This window comes from Pseudopipra pipra, chromosome 16 (assembly GCF_036250125.1).
Source record: "Pseudopipra pipra isolate bDixPip1 chromosome 16, bDixPip1.hap1, whole genome shotgun sequence".
Classification (NCBI taxonomy): Eukaryota; Metazoa; Chordata; class Aves; order Passeriformes; family Pipridae; genus Pseudopipra; species Pseudopipra pipra.
This window is the reverse complement of record NC_087564.1, coordinates 12,294,010-12,317,143: the sequence shown is the minus strand read 5'-3', so window position 1 is coordinate 12,317,143 and position 23,134 is coordinate 12,294,010. Positions and strand designations below refer to the sequence as shown.

Below are 23,134 nucleotides of genomic sequence, written 5' to 3'. Positions count from 1 at the left end.
GCTGGTTCTGGGTCGTGCAAACCGCGTCGCAGCAGAACATTAATCGGTGTTTGCGGGATGTCCGTGGGATATTTGCGGGGAGCGCCGTGTGCGGGGCAGGATCCCAGCGCGGGGGCCGGGCCGGGGCGGGGCGGCGGCGGCGGCGGCTCCAATGGGAGCGGGCGGGCGGTGCCGGGCGCGGGCGGCGGAGCCTCTCGGGCGAACAAAGAGGGAGCGGGAGAGCGCGGGGGCCGCGGGGGTGACCGGGCCATGCGGGGCCGGCGGTGAGGCGGGAGGCGCTCCATGGCCCGCGGGTCGGGGTGAGGCGCGGCCGGGCCATGGCGGGCGTGAGCTACTCGCCGCCCTGGTGGGTGAGCCTCCTGCACCGCCTGCCGCACCTCAGCCTGCGCTGGGAGCTCACCGCCGCCGACTTCCGACCGCACGACGCCGAGTACCAGCAGGTGGGTGCTGGGCAGCGGGCGCGGAGCGGGCTCGGACCGCCTGGGGCTGAGAAGGAGAAGGAGGAAGAGGAGGAAAGGGGGATGCCCGGCCCCTACTGGGGCTCCCCGGGTGGGTGCCGTGTCCCCCCTGTCCCTGAGGTTTTGGCAGGCAGGAGCTGCCCCCTCCATCCCCTTGCCCAGGGTCGGGGCAGGGGTCTCCCTGCTGGCGGCTGGAGGTTGTCGCTGCCGGCGAGGTGAGCAGGAGCCCTGAGCTCCCCCCCACCCCCGCCAGGCTGCTGGAAACCCCAAGTTCTTCTTGGGAGAAGGTGAAATTATAAAATCGTTAAGGTTGCAATGGACCTCCAGGGTCATCATGCCCAACCTTTGACCGAACGCCACCGTGCCCACTAAACCGCATCGCGGAGCGGCCCCGGCAGCGGGGCTGGAGCTGCCCTGGTGGGTGCCCTGGTGGGTGCCCTGGTGGGTGCCCTGGTGGGTGCCCTGGCCGGGTCCCAGCGCTGCCCAGGCGAAGGCACCGTCCCGGCCTGGTGCCTCTGGCTGGACCATAACCCCCCATCGCCGGCGATAACCCTGTGCAGGCTGCCCTGACCATCCTCATTAATGCCACCAGCCCTGCAGAGAGGCCAGCAGTGCCTTCCCAAAACCGACTGCCTGCCTGCTGGAAAACAGATGACTTAATGCACGAGAGCGGCGTTCACATCAAGTGCACGGGAGGATGCTCACACAATACTTGTGTGCCGCTTTTTTTTTTTTTTTTTTTTTTTTTAATGCTGCTTAGCCCGTATCCTGTGCTTGGTTGGCTAGGCACGTAATTAAAATGATTGTGGAGTGAATCTGTGCGCTCCAACATCTGTGATCTCTGCTGTCATCTTGGAACAGAGCTGCAGTGGCTCTGCTGCCTCGTTTTGCCACGCTCTCCGGTTTTGAAAACACCATTTTGCTTTTCTGAACATACTTGCAGTGTCCTATATATGCAGCCTGCTGTCATGCACACAGGCAGGAAGGCTGAGGTATCTAAACAGTTCTCATTTTATCCTGGAAATAGAAGGTATTAGAAATGCTTGAGAAATCAGTGTGTTTTGGCTTTTTGTTTTGAACAGATGAACGGACCTGTGGGCTGACGCTAGAGCAAAATGCAAGAGATGTATTTAAAGAGCGATGGGTGGATACAAAGAAACACCTTGAAACCTTTAAATCAAAGGGACTTTTAATATAACTTTGTATTTAGGGCTTCAATTTGTTAATTTTAGTTCCCTTGGCTTAGCAGAGTTCAAGATGGCCACATGCAGATGTAATGCTGCACAGCAGCTGAACTGTATGTCCATGACCTCAGAGGGTAACTGCCTTTAAAACAAGGTATATGAGAAGCTGGAGATCAGAAGTTAAGAGTTCATGGAAAGATGTTCTTGGGAGTGTGTTATAGTGAAACAAGGAGTAGTTGACCTTTGAATAGATGGCAGATGTACTGATTTTCACTTAAATTGCTTGAAAGCATTCCTAGCAACAATCTGGGGTTGTGTTTGTTTGTCAGATAATTTTTCTACAGTAATCATATTCCCACTTAAAGCCTTCTGCTGTTCTCCTCCTGTGTAGCTGCCTCCCCTCCCTTGATGATATTAAGGACTTCTTGCACAGCAGTCGATGGCCTTTTAAGTCTTAACATCAGCTCGCAAGAAAACATCTTATCAAATCCAAACTCGAATGTCTGGATTACTGAGGCGTCTGTCGTCAGGAGAATGATTTGAGCAGTGGCAGCTTTGCTGGTTTTGGTGTTGGTGAGGGGGAGCAAACAGGCTCCAGCAATGCAGCCTGTGCTTTCGGTGTCGTGGTTATATAACGAAGCTGCTGTGGCTCTGCGAGTTGACTCCGGAGTTCGTAGCCACACAGATTAATTCTAATGCAGTGAAACAGGGAAACTTAATCCTGGGCTGGGAACTGAAATGCTGAATGCTCTCTCATGCTTTAAATTGTTCAGAAGGCCTTTTGGTTTTGAGTTCTAGCTTTTTTTCTATTAGCTTTGTTATGAATATGCATCTCTTGCTCTGTTTGCAGCCTGTGCTGGCATTGTCTCCCCTTAGCTTTAGGAACCTTTTATATTTAGCAGGTGGGATTGTATACATCCTCAAAATAAGGAAGTCCATTTTTAATCTTAAGTTCTGCTTATTTTCTTTACTTTGTAGGTCTCATTGCCACAAATTGTGTGTTTTTTTTGTTTTGTATTCCATTAGTGATTGATACCCTGATTCTTAAGTATGAACTGTTAAACTACACACTGCATTTGAGTTCTCCAGAGGTTGAGGAGAGGTCAGTAGGGGATGCTAGCTGGGAGTTTATGGGGGTGGATAAGGGCAGGGCATCCCCAGCTATAGTAAGGAAAGATCACCTTTTAGTAAACTCCATGACTTCAAGCCATTGGTTAGCTGCACTGTCACCATAAATAGACATACAGCTGGGCTCAGTGTCCCTTCCCATTCTGATTTGTTATGAGGAAGGAAGCAATGTATCCTTTCTGATTCTTTACTTCTTCTCTAGAAAAAGATTTCCTAACCCATGGCCAAGGGAAAGCATTGCTTTCCTTATAAAACTGTTTCATTTTGTAACCTCTTAGTAAATATTTACCTGTTCCTTGTACTCATGTTTTGATGACAGGCTTTGAATTTGTGCATCAGCTGAACATGTCACTTCAGCCAGAAGTGAAATGCAGTGCCTTGCATTAGCCTGTTGTCATGTCACTTGTTGCAGTGCCACGTGCTCCTGCAGGTGAGGAGGCTGCTGATTTAACCAGCTTTCCACCTCTACCTGGCAAGGATTAGTGTGATGTGCAAGCCGCTGTTCCACTGAAGCAGCAGACGAGCTGTTGTCCCCTGAAACCTCTCTGAAGCACAGGTAGATAAGCACACACTGCCAGTCTTTGAAGTCTAGCTCTTTGTCAAGTCTTCTGGGACCCTGGATGATGGGAAATATCTAGCAGGACGCAGATCTGATGGCTACTTGTGCTGTTCTGTCCCGTGTAGTCCCCTTGGTCGGAGCAGGAGGGACACCCCCTGTGCACCAGCCTCTCTCCAGGCAGCTGTGTCCATTGTGTACCAACCTACCAGGGCTTCCTCCTTTTGTCTGAGAACATGAGAAATACTTAGGGTGGTGTTGCTGCCAAGGGCTGACATCAGTGCAGCTGCAGGTTTTGGCTGCGTACACCTGAGTCAGGCTCTGAAACACTTTCTCTTGGTATTACTTACTCTTATCTTCTCCCACAGCATATCTTGTTGCATTAGGCTAGAACAGTGTGTGCGAGTGTGGAGGAGCAGAACAGATCCTTCCCCTCCAGACTAGATTGTTTAAAAATGTATATCTGTACTGATGTCCTTCAGATGCTCCACTTCCCCCACGACAAGCTGTGGACAGCAGTACAACTAGTTGTTTGGTTTTTTTGTTTTTCTGGGGGAATTGAGGTGAACCTCAATGTAGATTGAGCTGGGGTTGTAATCCTTCTTCTCCAGGGGGTTTGGCATGCTGGTGAGTCCTATCAGATCTGTCTTCATGTGCTGCTTGCAGGACTTGCTCCATAGCCCTCCCTATAGAGGATCTTATCAGACCAGTTCTTTTCCTAATACTCCCATGAATCATTGGGGTTGAAAATATCTTGATATGAACAGCTTTGTTCTGGCTGTATTCTCATCTGAGTCATACTGCAGTGCACTGCAAAGCCTTTTCATTGTGTAGTGAGTCACAAATTCTGGAGCGAAGGGAATGTAAAAATGGAGCAGAGCTCCTTTTTCTTCTGACAGCATCATGCTAACACCAGTTCTGGTGTCCCTGCCTTTTGCTGCTGAACAAATGATGGTAATCTTACCAGTACTGTCCACTTACTTCCAATTCAGTTGATTGGCCCAGTAAGATGGCCCTGAGACTGGTGATGTCACTGGTTTAATCTGTTTAGTAATGTAAGTATTTGTGACTGACTTAGTTGAATTCACTTTCTTTCTCAGGATAGAGTTGGTTAAGAGCCTTGAGGTTGTGTGGAGGTCACATGCTGGAAAGAAGTAGAAAAGCTGAATAGCTTTGGTAATACAGCACAACAACAGGTAATGGGATACCTGCTTGAGTCAGGGTGTCTGTGGCACTGACAGAAAAGGAGCCCACAATGCTTTAGCTCTTGAGTCTCTGTGTGCTGAGAAGTGTGCTGTGAACAGTGAAGGAGAAAAGAGGCTGTGAAAGCTAAGCCAGGGAACCTTGACTTGAATTTCACCTCTTTGCTTATTGCTGGGAACTGGCAATGTTGACACGACTCAGTGTAGACGCATAGGTTGTGTGTGAATCAGGCTTGGAAAAAGCAAAGTTCTCCAGCATCTTTGAAACTCATTCCTTGCACCACTTCGTGCTTTCTCAGTAAGAGTCAGAACTGCAGATGCACAGTTAGTAGGTGTAATGGCAACAGTGTGTGCTTTGGAAAGTGACTGGATGATTGATTCACACCAATTAAGATGCAGAATCGTGCTAAAGGAAGCATCGATAAGAGCAGGGATATGCTCTAGTCCTTGGGTTTGAGATGGTCTCTTCAGTGTTGTCACCCAGGAGTTCCTTGTCATACATCTGTCAGTGCTTTTGTCCTGTAATACTCTTTTTCTCCTACCAAGCGTGTGCTGAGGGGGGATCCAGCAGGGAAAGGTGCTGTGTAAGCCCGGAGATGCTTCCCTTCTTTTGGCTTGCCAACTCTAATCCAAGATGTGTGTTTGAACCCATAGCCAAAGGTTCAGCAAGAAATTAATTCTGTCAGGTACTTTCTGGCTCTGTGAGGCTGTTTCCCTGCACATGACAGCTAATGTCATCTTTGGAAGTATTTCTTGGCTGGAGAAACATGATGGAGCCTAAACTGCCAAAAAACTTGGATTATAGAGATTGTTTTAGAACTTCCTCTACTGTACTGGCATCTTATTTCAATTTTGAAACCAAGAGTCTTTCTGTAAATTGGAAACATGTGTATTAGTCAAGTTGGATGACGTGTTTTTGTCTAGTTGGCTCAAAGTCAGAGGGTAATGTGCCTTCCTTAAAGGGGTTGGACTGAAGGTTTCTTTCTTTCAAGAATAGATGGACCATTTCCAAGGTCTGATCAGCTCTCCTGCTGTAGCACTACTTTGCTTGTATTTCCAGAAAGGTTAAGTGACCCTTGTTAGTAGAATCCAATGTTTTCTAATGAATTTGAAGTTACTTTTATTTTTCTAAGAACTGATGGTAAATCCCCTCTTCCCTTTACTTGTCAGTCTCTGCTGCATGAGTAACCATCAGCAAATTGGTGCTGTGATCTGACTCCTCTATTCTGTGTTTTATCTGGAAGAGCCTTTCCTAAGGAACTGCAGCACAATGAATAACTGAAAATGTACAATCAAGACAACTTTTGATGGCTGTTTTTTACCAAAGGTAGACATACAACATTTTCTGTTGACTGTACATCCAGTCATGCAGCAGCATATGGTGTACAGACAGGAAAAAAAAAATCAACCTTTGCCAGTTTTCTGTCTGCAGCCTTACTTTGTTTTGCTGACCCATGCTGTGCTGCTACGTTTTCAGATGGTCTCCTGAGAACTGACAGTTTCTGGAAACCCTGACTGTAGATTACCTTACTCTAGACAAAAAAAAGTAACTGTTCTAAATGTATGGTTTGAACAGAGCAGAGCACACACGGGGGGGGGGGATGTGAGAGGTGTCTTGGAAAAATGTGAAACACCTTGTGGGGGTTGGAGGGAAGGAGGTGCAAGTGAGTATGCAAAGGTGTAAACCATGCTTGCTTCATCTGGGCAGGGTCCTAAAAGTATTAATCCTACACAGAGAAGATGCTGCTGCCCAGCCCCGTGAGCTTCCCAGTCTTAAGAGAACTTTATGCAGCTTGCGCTGAAGGTACCATGGAAGGTATCATGCTGCTCTTAGCTGGAAGAGTAGAACCAGAATGTAAAACATTTGTCTGGTTGTGGTGGCCAGCCACTGGCACCTTGGTACTTCTGCACCAAGATATCTATCCTCTTGAAAAATCCCCCTTTTTTTTTTTTTTTTTTTTTTTTTTTAATATGAATGTAACACCATATGTCTCCTGGTCTGCAAAACTTGATCACTGGCATTCTGGAGAAAGGGCTAGTCAAAATCAGTTCAGTTTTACCATCTCCTCTCTTTTTTTTTTAATTTTTTTTTTCTTCCCCTCAATTCTTAATGCCTTTTGAGCACAGGAACATCTGCGCTCTTCAGGTTAACAAAGCGCCTTTGTTTAAATGTTGATCCAATAAAACAAGCACTGCTTAAAGCAGATGTGGATGTGGATTTTTAGTGCTCCTTATTTTTCATTATTAGGGAAAGTGAGATGAGAAATTCTCACCCAGAAGAACATATTCCATTAGGCATGACTCTGGAGATTAAGGGTAGGAAGTCAGGTGCTTTCTCTGACTTAATCCCAAGGCTTTGAATGTGGATTAAGGAGCTGTGCTACAAGTCTTCTTGATATCTTACTTTTATTTTGGGATTAGGTTTATTTTTGAACTTGTAAACAAAAATCTGTCCATTGATAGTGAGATGTAAGTTATGAACTTTTGTCACATCAGATTTCCTGACATATGTGACTTCAGAACAGACAGTTGGAGTGACGAGTGCCTTCCAATCCCTTGAGTTTCTCTATTTTTTTCCATTTTTTTTTTTTTCCTCCTTGTTCTTCTAGGACAAGGCTAATTTTATACCCCTTCCCCCCACCAGCACACTTGTTGATGGAAGGGGTGAAGTCCAGAGTTGATGGTTGGTGCTGTTTGTGTTGATGCAATAGGACTGTGCCGTGGCAGAGCTTGCCTGGTCACCTTGGTGTGACTCCTCTCAGGGACAGTCCTGTACCTGCTTTAAGGATTGGGGTGCTGAATGCTAAGCAGTGGTGACCAAGGCTTCTCCTGAAGTCACTCTTTTATGTTCTTTGATGTCAACTGGATATGCTTGGGTGGCTGAAAGCAAGCAGTGAGTAAGATAGTGCTCACTTAATTTTCTTGGAGTGGAGGGGAGTCAGCATCTCGTCTGCATTAACCTCTCAATGACTGTCAATTCTCTTCTTGTTTCTGTTAAATATTTCAGTAGTAAACTTTTTACCAGTTATGGTGAGACTTCCCATTCCCCTTGAGTGGGAAGGAGAACTTGGCTTGTTTTCAACTGAATGTGATTCCCATAGCTGGGGGAAGGGACGTGATGTCTGGGAATTTATTTGCTGTAAGGTTCAGACGACACTTGAGTAACTTTGGAATATATCAGGATTATCTTCTGTACTGAACCTTAATTCTCACTTTTAAGACCTGAATAAGACTAAGAATGCTCAGGGATATATTGATATATCCTGGAGAGTTATTTTTTATTATAATAATAATAATAATAAAAATAATAATAATAAAAACAGAACCCAGTAACCTTGCTTCTCTCTTTGCCAGGCTGTTTGTACTTTCAGGGTGTGTCATCCTACCAGTTCTTTGTTTCAGCTGACGACGATGATTAACAAGACAGGTGAGCTAAACTCAAGGAGGATCAAGTTCATGCAGGACTTTTAGTCCTGGGGATGCACTCATATGACAGTCTAAAAAAAAGAGAAAAAAGTCCTCACTGTTGGAAATCCTCCCTTTTCCTCCACTTCAAGGAGTGACTGAGACTGTTGGTTCTGTTGCAGTGGTGAAAAACTAGAAATTGGTTACATTTGTCCTCAAACCAGGAATTACTTTTGTTGCATGGTGACAGGGTCTGCAGGTATCTAGTGAACAGAAGCTGTGGGGCAGAGCCATGCTGATGCAATTTCTTTTTTTTTTTTTTCATATTAGATAAACTAGGAAAGAGCAAACCACAGAGCACTTTCATGTTGCAAAAGGCTTTCATTTCAGACCTTTTTTTTTTTTTTAAAGATTTCTGGGTAATGAGCCACTCTAAGTTTGATCTTGTAATTGTGAGCTTTAGGGTTGGGTGAGCTGCAAATGTGCACGTTTTTTGCAAAGTAGTCATTTGTGTGCTAAGGCTGCAAGGCTATTCTCTTGCAAGAAAAGAAAAGTAGGTTAGCGTGCAATCCATGGACACAGCAGTTGGTGTAACTCGGTCATGACACTTGTACCATTCCCTTCTCTGAGCACTTGGGTATGAGGGTAACGTTTACAATCATTTGTGCTTTCACATGGTCATCAGGTTTCTTGCTTCAGCAGATGTAATGTGTACCAGACCTCTTTTTAGTTGTTATTTTTAAAAATGAGCGTTTTTTGGTCAATGGTAAGAGCAGCATTGAAACCAGCCAGGGGAAGAGCTGACAGTCCCCTTCACTTAAACTGGAGCTGCATCCTCAGATTTCGATTTCCTCGGTCAGTACTAAATGCTTTTTGTGGCTGATATGGCTCAGAATGGTGCCACACGTGCATATGCATGAAAGCCCTTTGTGGTGTGAAATTAGGGATGAAAGATATTGCTAATCAGTCCTAACAATGCGGGACTTATTCCTGGACGAGGGGAAAGGGGAATGTGGGGAATGGATGTTTCACAAATGTGTAACACATTCAGATGAGTTTTTATGCCAGTGTTGGTGCCTGTGCACGGACACCCTTTTCAGGCTGTAAAATGCTGCTGTTCATGCTGAGAATTTAAACAAGCCGCCTATTCAACACCGAAATCCAAAATAACGCCAAAATCCAAATGGAGGCACTTCAGTTGCATAATAGTGTCTGTTACAAGGAGGCCTTGGTGCAGTAGATGATGTAATGCTCCTTAAGATAAGGCCCAGGCCGGGGTCGGGGAGAGAGGGAAAAGGATGTCGGTGACGGAACCATTAAGAGCATTGCTAATGCTATCAAAGCTCTCCATAGGGTGTTAATTAGCAAAACTGAATAATCACAAAGTTGATCGTGTTACAACTGTACATGTGGAAAAAATGACCCGTAGCTTGGCGCTACCTGTTCTCTCCGGTTACCATCGCTTTTTCCCTGGGGTGAACTTTCTCGCAGTTAACAGTGTGCTCAAGTTCCTGTAGCTGATGAACTGGTTATTTTGATACTTGCTGTAGTAGCTAAGAATTCTTCAGCCTGCCAAAGAGATGCTTTCTGTTGCTTGCTGAAATTGTAGCGCTTCACATCTGGGCTGTGCCTGCAGCCTTGCTATGTAAGTGCTGGTCGTAAGGGAGGTTGTTGCTGCTCTCAGGCCTCTGGCAGTTGGTTATTTCACTTCCTCCCTAAACTTATGTTTAGCATATACTTATTTTCTTTTGTTCGGGAACAGTCGTGTCCTCACTGCAAGTGCCCCTAGTCTGTTTTTGGACTGGTGTGGTCAGAGAGGTGACACAGGATTGCTGCCCTACCTCCAGCCCTCCTGTCCCCTCTCTCCCTTGTCTTACAGTATTCACTCCAGGAAATGCTGAGAAAGCCGAGAGTAATGGAATTCATGAAATTCAAGCTGTGCTTCAATGAAAACGTGTTTTCAATTTCTGCCTCCTTGGGAGCCTGAGACTGAACTGTAATTGTTGGCGCTGGGTGGGGGCTGGGGCCGGGATGAATGGAAGTGGCGGAGTCAGCGCTCTGCGGAGCCTCTCGCCCGGCATCTCCCCGCTCTCGGCATTCAAAGGCTGGTGTGTGCTTTGTGGCAGCTTCAGGAAGCATTTTTGTATTCAGCTGTCCAAAAGGCCCAGGCGTTTTCCTGCTGGGTTTGATCTGGCTGTCGGGGTCTGAATGACAGTGACATGTTGGAGAGGAACGTGATGGGGAGAAGCATCAGCTGGGGGTGGTTTATCCATCCCCCCGTCTCTGCTCTTGATCCTGCTCCTGCTGTCCTTTGAGTGTCCTGCTGCCGATTAAGGGTGAGAATTATAATGGGGACTCAAAAGCCTTTGGTAAAACTCATTAATTCATTCCTCCTTTAATTAGACACCCAGCCATGGGCTTATAATTATCAGAGCCCAGGAATGTTTGCAGCTGTAACAAGCTGTGCTGCATCAATTGCAGAATCCATGGGTTTTTGGCAAATACAGATCTGATGAGCTCTTCCTTGGTTTGGATTTTGGTGAGGAACATGCAAGGGCATAGAAATGAAGGAAGCAGCTGAGTGTGTGTAGTTGCTGACCTCTGTCTGAATCTTGTGGCTGACCTCAGCTGAATCTTGCCTCTTGGTGTTGAACTAAGAGGAAAGGGTGGAGTTGTCCTGTTTACAAATATTTTTTTTTCCTTGGGAGGTGTAATAATGTAACTTTCAAGGAGAGAAAAGAGGAAGGAGAATCTAAGGAAAAGTTAAACATGTTATCTTAAACCTTTAGCACCTGAGGGAATCACACTTTTGGAATAAGTCTAACAGGAGCAGTTGCAGGCGTTGCAGACAGTGCCCATTTTGCTGTTTGGAAGTTAGAGAATAGCTGAGTGTTCTACAACGAAAAGTACCAGGTACTTTTTTTTGAGTCTTCTGGGGGAGGGGGAGGGAAAGTCAATAGTGAACTTCTATAATTTTGTAATCTCTTCTTGTTTCCAAAATGGGAAGGAAGGTAATTTTCAGAACTAATTTTTGTGGCTGACCCCCAGCAACAGATGACTGGGGTCTTCTGTGAGAGCTCTGTGCTGCTTCTGGTATCTTTGAAATACTCATAGTTTTTTTCTTTTGCAGAAGGAGAACTAGAGGGAAGGCTGAAAGGATTTCGGGAAAGGACTTATTTCTACTTTATTGCAACTCTACTTGTAGTTCTGATCACTGGGAATGCTGTAGTAGACCCTGACAACATGATCTCCATTTAGCATTGGACTGACAGGCTGTCAAGTGCAAGCAAACCAGAAAGACACAGATCTAGGAAAAGGCTGGGGATGGAGATATCTGGCTGTCACTGAGCTTAGACAAATATGATTAAAAAGATAGGTTTGCTTCTTTTTTTTCTTTAGAATTTTGACTTGAGTAAGGTTAGAATGAACACTTTGGACTTGAGAAAATTGGAGCTATTGCACAAGAGTAGATTAGAGGTACTGCTAGGCAATGGCAAGTGTTAATGTTCATGTTCCTTTAAGAGAGGAAACTGTTTCAGTTGTAGTAGGTGGCAGGAAAAAATGGATCAGCTGTGTTTTGGGTCTTTTTCTGTCTGGATTTAGTAGAAAGCACAGATAGCACATCCAGTGAGGATGGAATGATTTGTTTGACACTTGTGTAGCTATAACAGAAATCTTTACTTTGGATGAGAGTGCTATTTTAATACCACTGAACACCACTTCTTGTGTGCCTTTTAGTATTTCAAAATGTGACCCTCATCTTCTGTTTGTCCTTCCCATCCTCTCCCCACACAGTCTGAGTTGTTATTGGCTTATGAGACCGAGCAGTGCCTGGAGCTTGGGCAGGACAGGGCTTCATCCCTGGCTTCTGAGATCAAATGTGCTGGATCACTGGCCTTTCCTTACATATGTATGTATCCAAAATTCTTACAGGTTAGACAACAGACATTGGATCAACCTGAGTAGACAAGTTAGCGAGAGCAACACATTTCCAAGGCTAAAATAGCCTTTCATTTCCATAAGGACAGCTGGGTAAACGTCCTGGTGAAGTTCTTGGCTGGTCTCGGAGTCCATGATCTAGGAAGGTTGATGCTCTAACAGTGAACCTCTTGATCACTGCAGAGGTTGTTTTTTTGGGCTTTTTCAGCTTGACCTGTTACAAATTAAAAACCTCTTCTAACACAAGCTTTTCAGCATTTTCAATGCCTTAATATTAGATGTGAAACTAAAGGTGGCGAACATAAAATACGTCAATTGCTGCTGAAAGAATTCTCCACGTGGACAAACGGTGCTCTGGGATGTGCTTCCAAGGCCTCTGTGCTAGCAGGCAGCTCTTGGAGGAGCCATGTGAGTGATAGTAGATGCTGGGAGGGTTCTGCTGAGGTGTAAATAACAAGGTTGGACAGTTAACGCTGGCTCTGCTGTTTTTATTAGTGCAGCTTTAGCTCTCGCCTCGGGTGATGTGGAGGTTATGGGAGAAGGAGGAAGGGACAAGCTGTGAACTTGCCTCCTCTCCCAACAGAGGATGATGAGAAGGTATGAGGATCTCGTTACCCTAATCCCCCCTTGGTATTTTAATTCTTCTTGTCTGTGTACTCCCAGTATCTTAAGTCTGAAATTCTTACTGAGGACACGGCTTGCTGGGTCATGTGTGCCTCACTGCAGTGCCCTTTGCACCTTTTTTGTGTGCATTTTGTTGCAGCTATTAAAGTTCAGTTGGCTGCTGTAGTATTTCATTGCTCTTAATTTCGTTCTCAAGAAAATGTTGCTTTGAGAGACTGCTGCCTGTCTTATTACTGTCCTAAATACATTTACTAGCTATTTACTAGCTATTGCATCTTCTGCCTGTGATTGACCCACCTCTTAATGTCCTCTGCAGGTCCAACTTCATTTTGTGGTTATATCTGAATCATCTGCTCATGGGAGGAGATGTACCTCTTGTACCACAGCAGTGACATATCCAACTGGTGAAATGCAGTTCTGCAGGTATAACCTCTGGGCAGGACTTTCATCACTAACTTAATTATCAGGTTTGGTTTACATGTGTTGGCTTCGGTAAGAGTGGTCTTGACTGTTTGGTGCAATAAATGAAATATAAGGTTCCTAAGAAAGAAGCAGTTTTAAGGATAGACTTTGAGTGCTCATCAAGTACATCATCGAGTTCAAACCAGGGATGTCTGTATTTCTTTTCCCTGCCAAAGTGAAATTTGCTGCTTTGTCTGATGTAGTGAATGCTGAGCTTCCTTTCTAACATCTGTGCCTTCAGATGGGATTCACCAGCAATTTAGTCCTTTACTTCCTACTCACAAACACATACATGACAATTTCTTTGATACTAAAGCTAGTCCTACAAGACTTTCATCCTTGGGGATGTGCTCAACTAGCCTTTGACACGCTGCTGCCTTCTGACAAGTCACTGGTCACGTCTTCTGGGAAAACAGAGATCCTGAGTGTTTTCTGTGTAGCTGCACTCAGACCTTGGTCAGTGCAGTCTTGCCCATGTGCTATGAACATAGGCTAACTGTAAACAGGGCTGAGAGCCTCTGGAAACAAGTGTTGTCCTCAGATTTATTCTCCATGGGGGATATCTTTTTCTGTTAGAACAGGATAGGTGTGAAGAGGAACCGCGGTGTTGTTCTAAAGCTGCAGCTGGTGCAAGGTTTGATGTTAGCTGCAAGCTGTATATTCTTTTTGTAGTCAAAACATTCGCTATACTGGGGTAAGCATCTTCTTCTTGGTACACCTGTGGTTTGGGCTGTGTGGCTCTTTGTGTTCCACTACAGTATTTCTGTCTTGCCCGACCTGGATGGGTGTGCTGATGGTTGGAGCTGTGCTGTAGGCGAGGAAGGGTTCAGAGCACATGTGGGCTCATACCATCAGTTGGGGGAATGATGCTGGCCACTGCATGTTGTCATCAATGCTGCACTTGGACAATCCTGACTGTAAAAATCTAAAGCCCCTCCAGTGCTGCTGAGTGGGGTCTCAGTAGGTAGGAAAGTGTCTCGTGTGATTCCCAGCTGCTTGCAGGGAACAGGGTCTCTGGGCTATTTACACTGCACTCTTCACTGTCATGTATTTACCATCCAGGCAGCACCCAGATAACCCCCCATGCCTGTGCCCATGGCAAATAGGCTTCCTAGTGGGGTTACTCATTCCAGGCACGTCCACTGTCCTGCTCTGTAGCTCAAGCTGAGTTAGTCATGCGTCTCACCGAGCGTGTCAGATCTGAGACGATCTGTCTCTCTTGCCTCTGCTCTCTGAATCCTTGCTCTTATAAAAGACAGTAATCAACAAAAGGGCAGTTAGAGTTGTGGAGCTTGGTTATATGATCTTGTCACTTCTTTCATCCTGATCTTTAGACTAAAGAGATGATGTTTTGAGCGCTGAAGTATTTTCAGGGTCCTGGGAAAGTGGCTGGGACTGTACTGTTCAGCTGCAGGGCACTGTCTAAAATTAAATAGTGGCAGCTGGTGACAGGAAAATGGAAAAAAAATCTCTTTTTTTTTTTTAGGAGAAAACCAAATTAAAACTTGATGCCATGCTATTCCTTATGGTCATACTCTGTGTCTGGAAGCTACTGTTAAAGCTCCCAGTTACTACACGTGGGATTGCACTATGATGCCTTTAAATGTATGCAAAAACCTGCTCATGTTCCTTCACTTACATGCTTTCCACATGAGGGTATAATCTAGTGACAATATAATCACTTCCATAGCAACCAGCATGTCATAAACAGGATTATGGTGCCTAGTAAGGATGGAGGGCACAAAGAATTCAGGAAGGAAGTGCCCCCTCATGTAAATACCCTCATTAATGTGGAGCAAAGCAGGGTAAATAATGATGTATGTGCAGAGAGCAGCATCCTGCTTCACCTGCTGTGTGGCACCCAGGGGCTGTGTCACCAGAGAACAGGAGAGGAGGAAGGGCATTCACGTGTGTGGTGTGTCCTTTAAAACCACAAAGCCTTAAGAAGGTGAATCTGTGTCATTAGCAAGGCAGGATAAACCCTATAGAGAGCCTGTTACTGATCTCAAGGTGCAAGTGCAGTGGGCAGCCTTGTCTCAGCTAATGTGATTAAAACCCTGAAGGCACCAGGGACATATTCTTGCCATCTATCTCCCTGAATTCCTTCTTCCCACTCCCCTATCAAGAGCATCCTCACCCTGCAGTCTGGAGAGGGTAAGGTTTGTCTGCATTTTTTCCCCACTAGTGCTGTCTGTAGAGTTAAGTTAAAATGCTTTCTCAATACACACTCAAGCTTGCTTTCTCTTTTTAGTAAAAACTTGAGATGGCTGTTTTATTTTTAGAGATGGGAAGAACCAGCAAAATCAAAAGCTTCTGTCTTTAGCTCCTTCTGCAGTGAAGACTAAGGGTGTCTTGTGATGTTCTTCTGCAGACCCATAAAGGAAAGAGGACTACTTCACTTGGTATTGTGGTTGGTTTTATGCTGCATAGATTTAAGTGAGAACAACCACTGAGTGCTTTGTAAGAGTATTTGAGCAGATGCTCTGCCCTACTTTGTTCTGCAGTTTATGCACCACTTGCCTTCATTCAATAAAAAGCAACATGAAAACATGGGAGTTATTGCAGATATTTGCTCTGTGGCTTCAGGATATCTTATCATGGGGCTGCTCAAAACCTTTTTCTAGTGAATTGCTCCCACTTTTTGCAGTGTTTTGGTGATGTAACAAATGATTCAATTGCTTCAGTAACTCGAATGTACTGTTTGGCTCTTTCCCAGGAGGCTTAACACCTGCTTAAAGAGTGAAGAATTCTGGGCAACTGCTGCCAGCCCTTAAGTGCTGTGAAAAGTCTCTTGTCAATGTTCCAGCTTTCTGTGTAGGTTGGGAGTCAAGATAATGTTCCCCACTAATCTAATGTGCTCGGTCAGACCAGATCTAACTCTGTATTTTTGCCTAAACTACTTTTCTTGGTGGTGGTGTTTTTAGAGAGCTGAGTTTGTGGAAAGAGATCCTGATCACTAGTAGTGAATTGCAAAGGAGGACATAACTCTCTTCTTTTTAGCTTCAGAGAATCTGCAATGGATGCATTTTTACTGGTGGTCCTGCAGTTAATGAAGTCTGACAGCCCCACTTGATTAGAAAATAAGCTTCAGTAAGAGATTCTCTGAGTCCTACACTGGAGCATGTAGTTTATGCTTCCCTTCATCCTCATTGGGATGCTCACTGAAAATACATTCACAAATGAGGCTTAAAATACCTGTCTACAAAGAATAGAAAGAAAAATTCCGTGTAGGGAGGGGTGGATCTTAAGTTTGAGATATTTCAAGTGCAAGGTGAATGTCTGGTGTGGCCTGGCCTAGAAATATGTATAAAACTACTCAAATGCAAAGTGATTCACCTGACTCCCTTTTGTGGCATCTTTTGTGGGAGAGTTCATACACGGCCTGGGGGTTTTCTGCTTTACACACTGATGAATCCCACTTTGGGATAATGTTCCAAACAGGCAAATTGTTAATCTGCACAGGTAACAAGGTACCTGGTGCTACAGAAAAGCTGTTTTCAAACCAAAGTTAGCCAAGAGGGTAACTGTAGGTATTAACACTGAAGGTTGTTATAAAGCCAAGGAATGTGGTGTACCAGTCAAGGTAAGGAGGCTGAAAGTCCGTCCAGCTGCAGCAGTGAACTGAAAGACATTGAAACAAAAGCAAACAAAGCAGGAGGTGTTTGGTAAATAACAAATGAGTAACTAAACACCAGTTCCTGGCGTAGGTCTGATGAGACTTTTTCAGGAACCACAAGAGCAAGAAAAGGTGAGATCATGTATTTCTGCATTTGTCATTCTGGAAGCTCTGAGAATGCTGATCTGGCACTAACAGCTGTTTTTAATAGCCTAATTTAATTTTTAAGTTTCTGTAAGTACTCCCTGCAGGACTGGTAAATGCTATTCTTGTTGTTGTTAGTGGAAGTGGCCAACCCTGGTGATGTTGCAAACATATACCACAAGGCACGTGTTGGGTGGTTTGCCAAGCCCAAGGTCTGAGCAACCCCAGGGATGGCTGATAGCAGGAATGACCCACTGCTCAGCTGTCAGTGGCTATGGCCTGGATGCTGTATGGGAGGCTGGATTAAATAGTCCTTTCCAAGAGTTTTCAGGCCAGGAATCTGTCCTGACTGTTGCTTCAAGGGGCTGCAGTACTTGAGTATGTAATAGTGAGTGGAGGAGGCAGCTGGATGTTGGCCATTGGATTTCTTCTTGCTTTGCTGGATCTCTCCTTGTACTTCCAGTTTGAATGTTGGGGGCTGTGTTTCTAACCTGAGATGTGAAGTTAAAACAGCAGAGTGAAGAGTCTGTGCTCCTGGGTTTTCATTCTGAAAGGCGACGTATCCGTTATTCTGCCAGTCAGTAGTTGTGAAAGTACCGGAGAAAGAAAAAGAGCCTTGTTTGTGGTTAAAGTCCCTCACGCAGCCCCGTGAGGACCTGGTGAGCAGGAGCACTGGAGCCTGTTCAGCTGGTGCTGGTGTGACCAGCTTGTTGCATCCTTCTCTGGTGGCTGCTCTTGCCCAGGTGCCGGTGCCGTGACAGGGTTGTGTTCACAGCAGCTGTTTGGAGTGAAAAAGCCTTTCCCTTGAGATTTACCAAGTGGCTGTGCAACACCTTGGGCTTGACCTGCTAAGCTCTTCAGCTGCAGTGCTTCTGCCTTGTTGTGATTCTTCATGGAGAGAAAGGGTACCTCTCAAGCAGTGGCTATTAATCTAAAGGTAGCATTGAGAAGACAGAAATATACTGTGTATACAGTAATTTCAGCGTACCTAACTAGAGGCAAAAGAAAAAGGAGTTGGTGGGAAGCATAGCTCAGGATTACATTGTAAGGGGGGAGCTATCAGCCAATTTAGGATGTGAAAGAAAATGTACTTCCTCCTTCTACTTCTTTATAATTTTGTCCTCAGGGAGTAGTGTTGCTGTGTTCTCTGAAGGAAGGCTTCAGTGTGTTCAAGGGCTTCAAGGTCGAAGGCCTAGGACTGCTGACTACTGACTCTGTGGGAGGATGTGATGCTTTCAAAATGCAGAACTGCAGTGGTGACATGACTAGTGTCTTAGTGGGCAGAGAAATGGGGAAAGTCCCTGTTATCAAGTGTCCAAAATGGCTTAAAATTCCCAATGAAATTCAAGGTGAAAGATCCCAAAGGGTGAGTTTATCAGAAGTAGAGAAGTCAATCTGCAGTCAGTGACTCTTTTATAAAAGGCACAGATTTTACTTTTAGCTTGTGGGATCACTTTTTTTTCCTAGACAAAAGTTGATGTTTAGTGCACATCAGCAGCAGTGAGTGAGTTGTGCACTGGATGGTCCTCAAAGAGCAGCGTTGCCCGGTGAAGGCCTGTCAGGATGATGGCTTCCCTCTCTGCTTATCAGGTGTGACAGTGACAGGGGAGCTGTTGGCTCTGCTAACGCTGGTACTCCAGGCTCTGCTTGGGAGCAGCAATCCCAAGTAATGGAATATGCTCAGTGGCTGTGTCCAAGTGACACACGGTTCGTATTGACAAGGTGTGGGTCTGTGAAGCTCCAAGCAGCAAAGCTTCAGCAGAGCATATGGACTTTGCATTTCTGCCTCTAAAACTGATCCAAGCAGTGATCTGCTGAGAGGTAGAAGCTGTGCAGTAATTTCTTCCCCAGATGTAGCTGCTATGAAAACAAATGTTGAAGGACGTATTTTTCTCACAATGGCCCCTCTATCAAGGGCGCTTCACAAGTTACTGGATTAGCATAACAAGGGTGGATTGAAGCAATGCCGATAAGAGCAGAGTGTTTCCTGCTGGAATTATAATCGAGTGACTTATAATTCTGCTGTCTTGCACATTTTTCAATCCTGGACTTAATAGGAAAGCTTAGGCTGCCTGAAGTGTCACCACTTCCTCTTCTGCATCCGCAAATTGCAGCAGGATTTGGTGCTGTCCAAGCCAGCACACACAAACTGGGGCTGGAGCTAGGAGAACTCACTCTTCTCTTGACCGTGGAGCATTGTGAAATGTTTCCTCCCTTGTGCTGTGTTTGGAAACACTGCTTTTTCTAATAACCCAGTTAAACTGCATGTTCTCAAGTCCCATGTGGTTTGAGTTTTGTTGTTGTTGGTAGTGGTTTTTTATTTAGATTCTTTGTGGAACATGCAGGTGCATGTTAGATATGCTCAGGGGCCCAGGAGAAAACAGTGTTGTCGCTTTCCTTACAAGTTGGACAAAAGTTTTGAAGCTGTTTTAACCTCTCCCCCAAACAGTGAAACCCAAACACCTTTATGTTGTAGAACTCCATGCAAACAAATTGCCTTTGTTTGCCTCTTTGTACACTGAAAACTCAGGAAATCCCATAGCTATATGCAGCCCAAACTTTGCTAGTAGGTTCGTATTTGCAATCTGAACCTTTGAAGAATGAGTCCACTTCTCTACAGAGCTGTTTTTGAGACATTATGGAGGGCATGGTTCTGACCACCACTTTCTGGCATTGCCTGTGTCAGTGTGCTCAAAGACTCCTTATTAGCTTTTTGACTTTTCCACAAAACGTGGCACTAACCTGCAGCCTTGAAATTTGGATTTTTTTTTTTTTTTTAATGGCATCACAGACTTCTTTGCTCCTGATCTCCTGTGGAATGGCACTGCTGTATCAGTGCTGCACTGCCAAGACCCATGTGCATTGGTGAAATTGTTTCCAGCACCCATTTGGAATAAATACATGTCTGTTGCTTGCTAGACAACATTTCATACACGATAAAGAAATGGATAGTACTGTATTCTAACATCCTGGGCATGATTTAAGCTTAGATTTGGGCTGTGAACAGGGATGTTTGTCTGTGATAAGTCTCTTCAGGCAAGACCTCAGTGGAGAAATAGTGCAAAACTGTGGTTTCAACATTGTGTAAATGGGACCTAAATCTGAGGTCCTGCTTGGCAAATCCTGGCATTGATGCGACTCTTCCATCCCTAATAAAGTTTGCAGCTTTAGACTCTTTAATCACAGCTGTCTGAAGTGGAAGTTTGTGGTTCCTGAAGTCATGGTTCAGGAGGGTGGCTGGAACACTTTGCACTCTGGGGCTGCTCAGTGATCAAATCAAGGAACCGCCGTGGCTGAGAACAGGTTTCCACACCAGCACGGAGGTTCTCCTGGTTGCAGTTACAGTGTAACCAGCCCTGGTATGCACAGAAGCTGCTACCTGAGGCCAGGGTGTTTGAACAGCTGCCCCGTGAACCAGACTGAGCATTTGATCCAGGCATAAAACAGTGTTTATTCTTGTCAGATGAATTGTTATAACCCTGGTCTGGCATGAACTCGGGGCAGGAACAAAGTCCCCGTGCCTTCAGAGTGCTATGGCATTAAGATTGAGTGGAAAAGTGTGGGACGTGCCAGGCTTTGTGTTGAATCTCCCTTTTGGAATATTTTGGAGTGTTGAATCAAGAAGTAGAATTCAGGAACCAAATACAAGGTTCCTGGCTGACTTCTATCTTCATCTGAGCCCATAGGCTTTTCTAAACCATAGCTCTTTCTAAACTGTCATGGAAAAAACACACTTCTGGGTTTGGCTTAGAGATGAGCTGTTTCCTGCCCTTTATGGCTTCTTTCTGGTTTGAAGTCGGAAACAATGCTGAGAGCAAATAGAACAACCCACTGTACTGCTGGTGAAAGGGGTCTGTAATAGCATTTTATTTCTGGTTACTTTGCGACCTGAAGAACTGTAGCTGAGCGGAGCATATTCCTGTTAAAGTTCTAACACCAACCAATATTTATCAAAGCTTATTCTTTCTTGGTTTCTCTTTGCCCTGAAGACCACACTCTTCATCACTTTAACAGTCTTGAGCTGTTCTTGTTGCCACATGAGCAGATGATCAATTTTTCGCTTCTGTGGCAGCAGGTTATCTGTGATTTGATGCTCTCGTTGGGTGGTGTGTGTGCATCTCCTCCTCACCAGGGTGCATTAAAGCCTTGGATGTGACCTGTGAAATCAGACACGACCACACTGTGTGACAGAGAGTGTCTGAGGTGGTGGTGTAAGGTCACTGCACAGTTGGACAAGCAGTAACATGTGTGAGTGTCTTCACTCGACCCTGGAGCTCAGCTGGTGTCTGTGAGGCAGCCACAGTCCCCACCTTCCCTGCAAGCTCCCCTCCTGCAAGTCTATCTGCATTTTGAAGCCCTTTTCAGAATTGTGCCTCTTTAAAAGAGTAATGAGGTTGAAAGCAAGATACAGGGCTGTGTGACGGGTTGAGGCCCATCCATTTGTCAGGGAAATGGTTTCCCAGTGCTGCATACCGATAGGAAGTGTCAAGCCTGATAAATATGCTCGAGCTTCCTTACTACTTCATTTTCCCTAGAGCTTGGTTTCTAGAAAGAAATATTGATATGTAAAATATTAGAGATAGTCACCAGGGATCAACCTGGAGTGGAGACAGGGCAGGAATATTTTAATTTTGAAGCTGGCTGGATAAACAGTTAAATGAACAAACATTTTCCTTTGTTTTATACAGACTTTATTTAACCAAAAAATAAAAAAAAAAAAAAGAGGAAGGGCACCAAACTTCATACACTGAAGTGTCTGGGAGGGAACATCCTTTCAGATGTTTGGTGTGTTGGAGATAAAGGCACCCTTCCTTTCATCAGTAGCCTTTTTTCCAAGGGATTTTTTAATGCAGTGCAGTCAGTGAGTCTGGGTTTCTGGGCTCCTTGTTTCTGGGCTCTGGCTGAAATAGCTCTTCCTGCTGGAATTGAAATCGGAAATGACCTGAGCTGCACATGGTGAACAAGAGGAAGGTGGGGAGTAGATTTGCTAGCTGGAAACTCGTTAGTTCTGTTTATATATTCAGTAGCTGAGAAACAATTATTTTTTAAATGTTCAGAGTTTGGCTAGTGGGAGCATTTGCTGTCTTGTTATCCATGGAAATATGATGATGGGAAAAAGTGGTATTCTCCTTGTAAGATTTTAGTTATAATAAAATTTGTGACAAATATGGTTACAAAACTCTCCCCCCCCCCCCCCCCAACACCAGTTTCACAGAGAGGATTGCCTTGGATCTGCATCAGATTTCTTAGTCTGAATAAGTATTTCTACACACTTGGTGACCAGGAGAATGGCAGCCAGGTGACAGCCACACATGGGACATGGCTGGACGTGCTTTAACCCCAGTCACGTTGGTTTGCAATGTCACCTTGGTCTTGTATGGTATTTAAATGTTATGCTGCTATTCCTGGGCTTCAGGGGTGAAATTGTAAGTTAACTTTAGAACCCTGAACCTCTTGAATAGTTTTTTCTTACAATATCAGCAAGCGGGTTGATATTCAAAAGTGTTAAGAGCTCTACTTTAAAGATCATAAGTTATGTTGATACTTTTGAATGCTTTAGTCTGAAGTGCATAAATACAAAAGGGCTGCTTCTCTTATTTAAGTGTTGTGGAAGTAAATTTTTCCTAATGCCTGTTTGCTAGGTAGTAGCCAAAGGATCTAGATCTTAACTATGGCTTAGATTTTGTCTTTTCAGTTGAGGGGACAGAATAAAAGGAATAGGGTGTCTCTGAAGAACAAACTGAAGTGACCAACAAGTCTTAAATGTGAATGATGAGGTCTTCTCAAATGCTTTGCCCTGGCAATCCCTGGTGCTTTTATATTTGCTTTAGGATGGGCAGTATCTCCAGACTAGCAATAGTTCTCAGGGATGGCCATGTTTTCCAGAGGGACAAACTGAAGTTGAGGAACAATTATAGTAACCAAGTTCTATGAATAGCAGGTCTTTCCTATACCTAGGAGAGCCATTTTTGTGCCTGGAGAAATCACTATGGATTTGAGCAAAAAGGAGAGAAGACTAGCTTGTCTAGAGATCAAATGCTCCACTAGAGTGAGTATTAAAAATAGTTTGGGGAGCTAAAATGGTCTTTGGTGCCTACAGCAATGAGCTACATGAAATAATCATGCTCAAGTCCTGGGACATCAGAGGCTTACTTTGAGCTGACCTCCCGTTAAAGGACTTGAAACGACAGCCCTTGCAATTCAGCTTGTCCAACTTGATTAGATTTTATCTGGAGCTTGATTGAATTTGTGAACAAGATTATGAAAAGCAACGTGACTGTCAATGAGGTGAGCAATCTTTGAGGGAAAATTCTCTAGTATCCCAGAGGGTAGTGCTTTTAAGTTCAGTTATGAATATTAGAATTCCTTGATTTAGTTACAGGTTTTAATAAGGCATTCTTGCAGCTGTGCATCAA

The 23,134-nt window shown here is 44.7% G+C and overlaps 1 protein-coding gene across 2 annotated transcripts in view; it reads left to right on the top strand.

The window, feature by feature from the left end:
• Positions 1-230: 230 nt before the first annotated feature.
• TTYH3 (tweety family member 3) overlaps positions 231-23,134 on the top strand; it is a 75,698-nt gene continuing 52,794 nt past the window's right edge. Inside the window, exon 1 of one of the 2 annotated variants that reach the window (XM_064673170.1) lies at positions 231-440. In XM_064673170.1, the coding sequence (XP_064529240.1) occupies positions 318-440 (123 nt within the window). In that variant the 5' untranslated portion in view covers positions 231-317. The remainder of the gene's footprint in view (positions 441-23,134) is intronic. The other variant, XM_064673171.1, reaches the window with a different exon arrangement.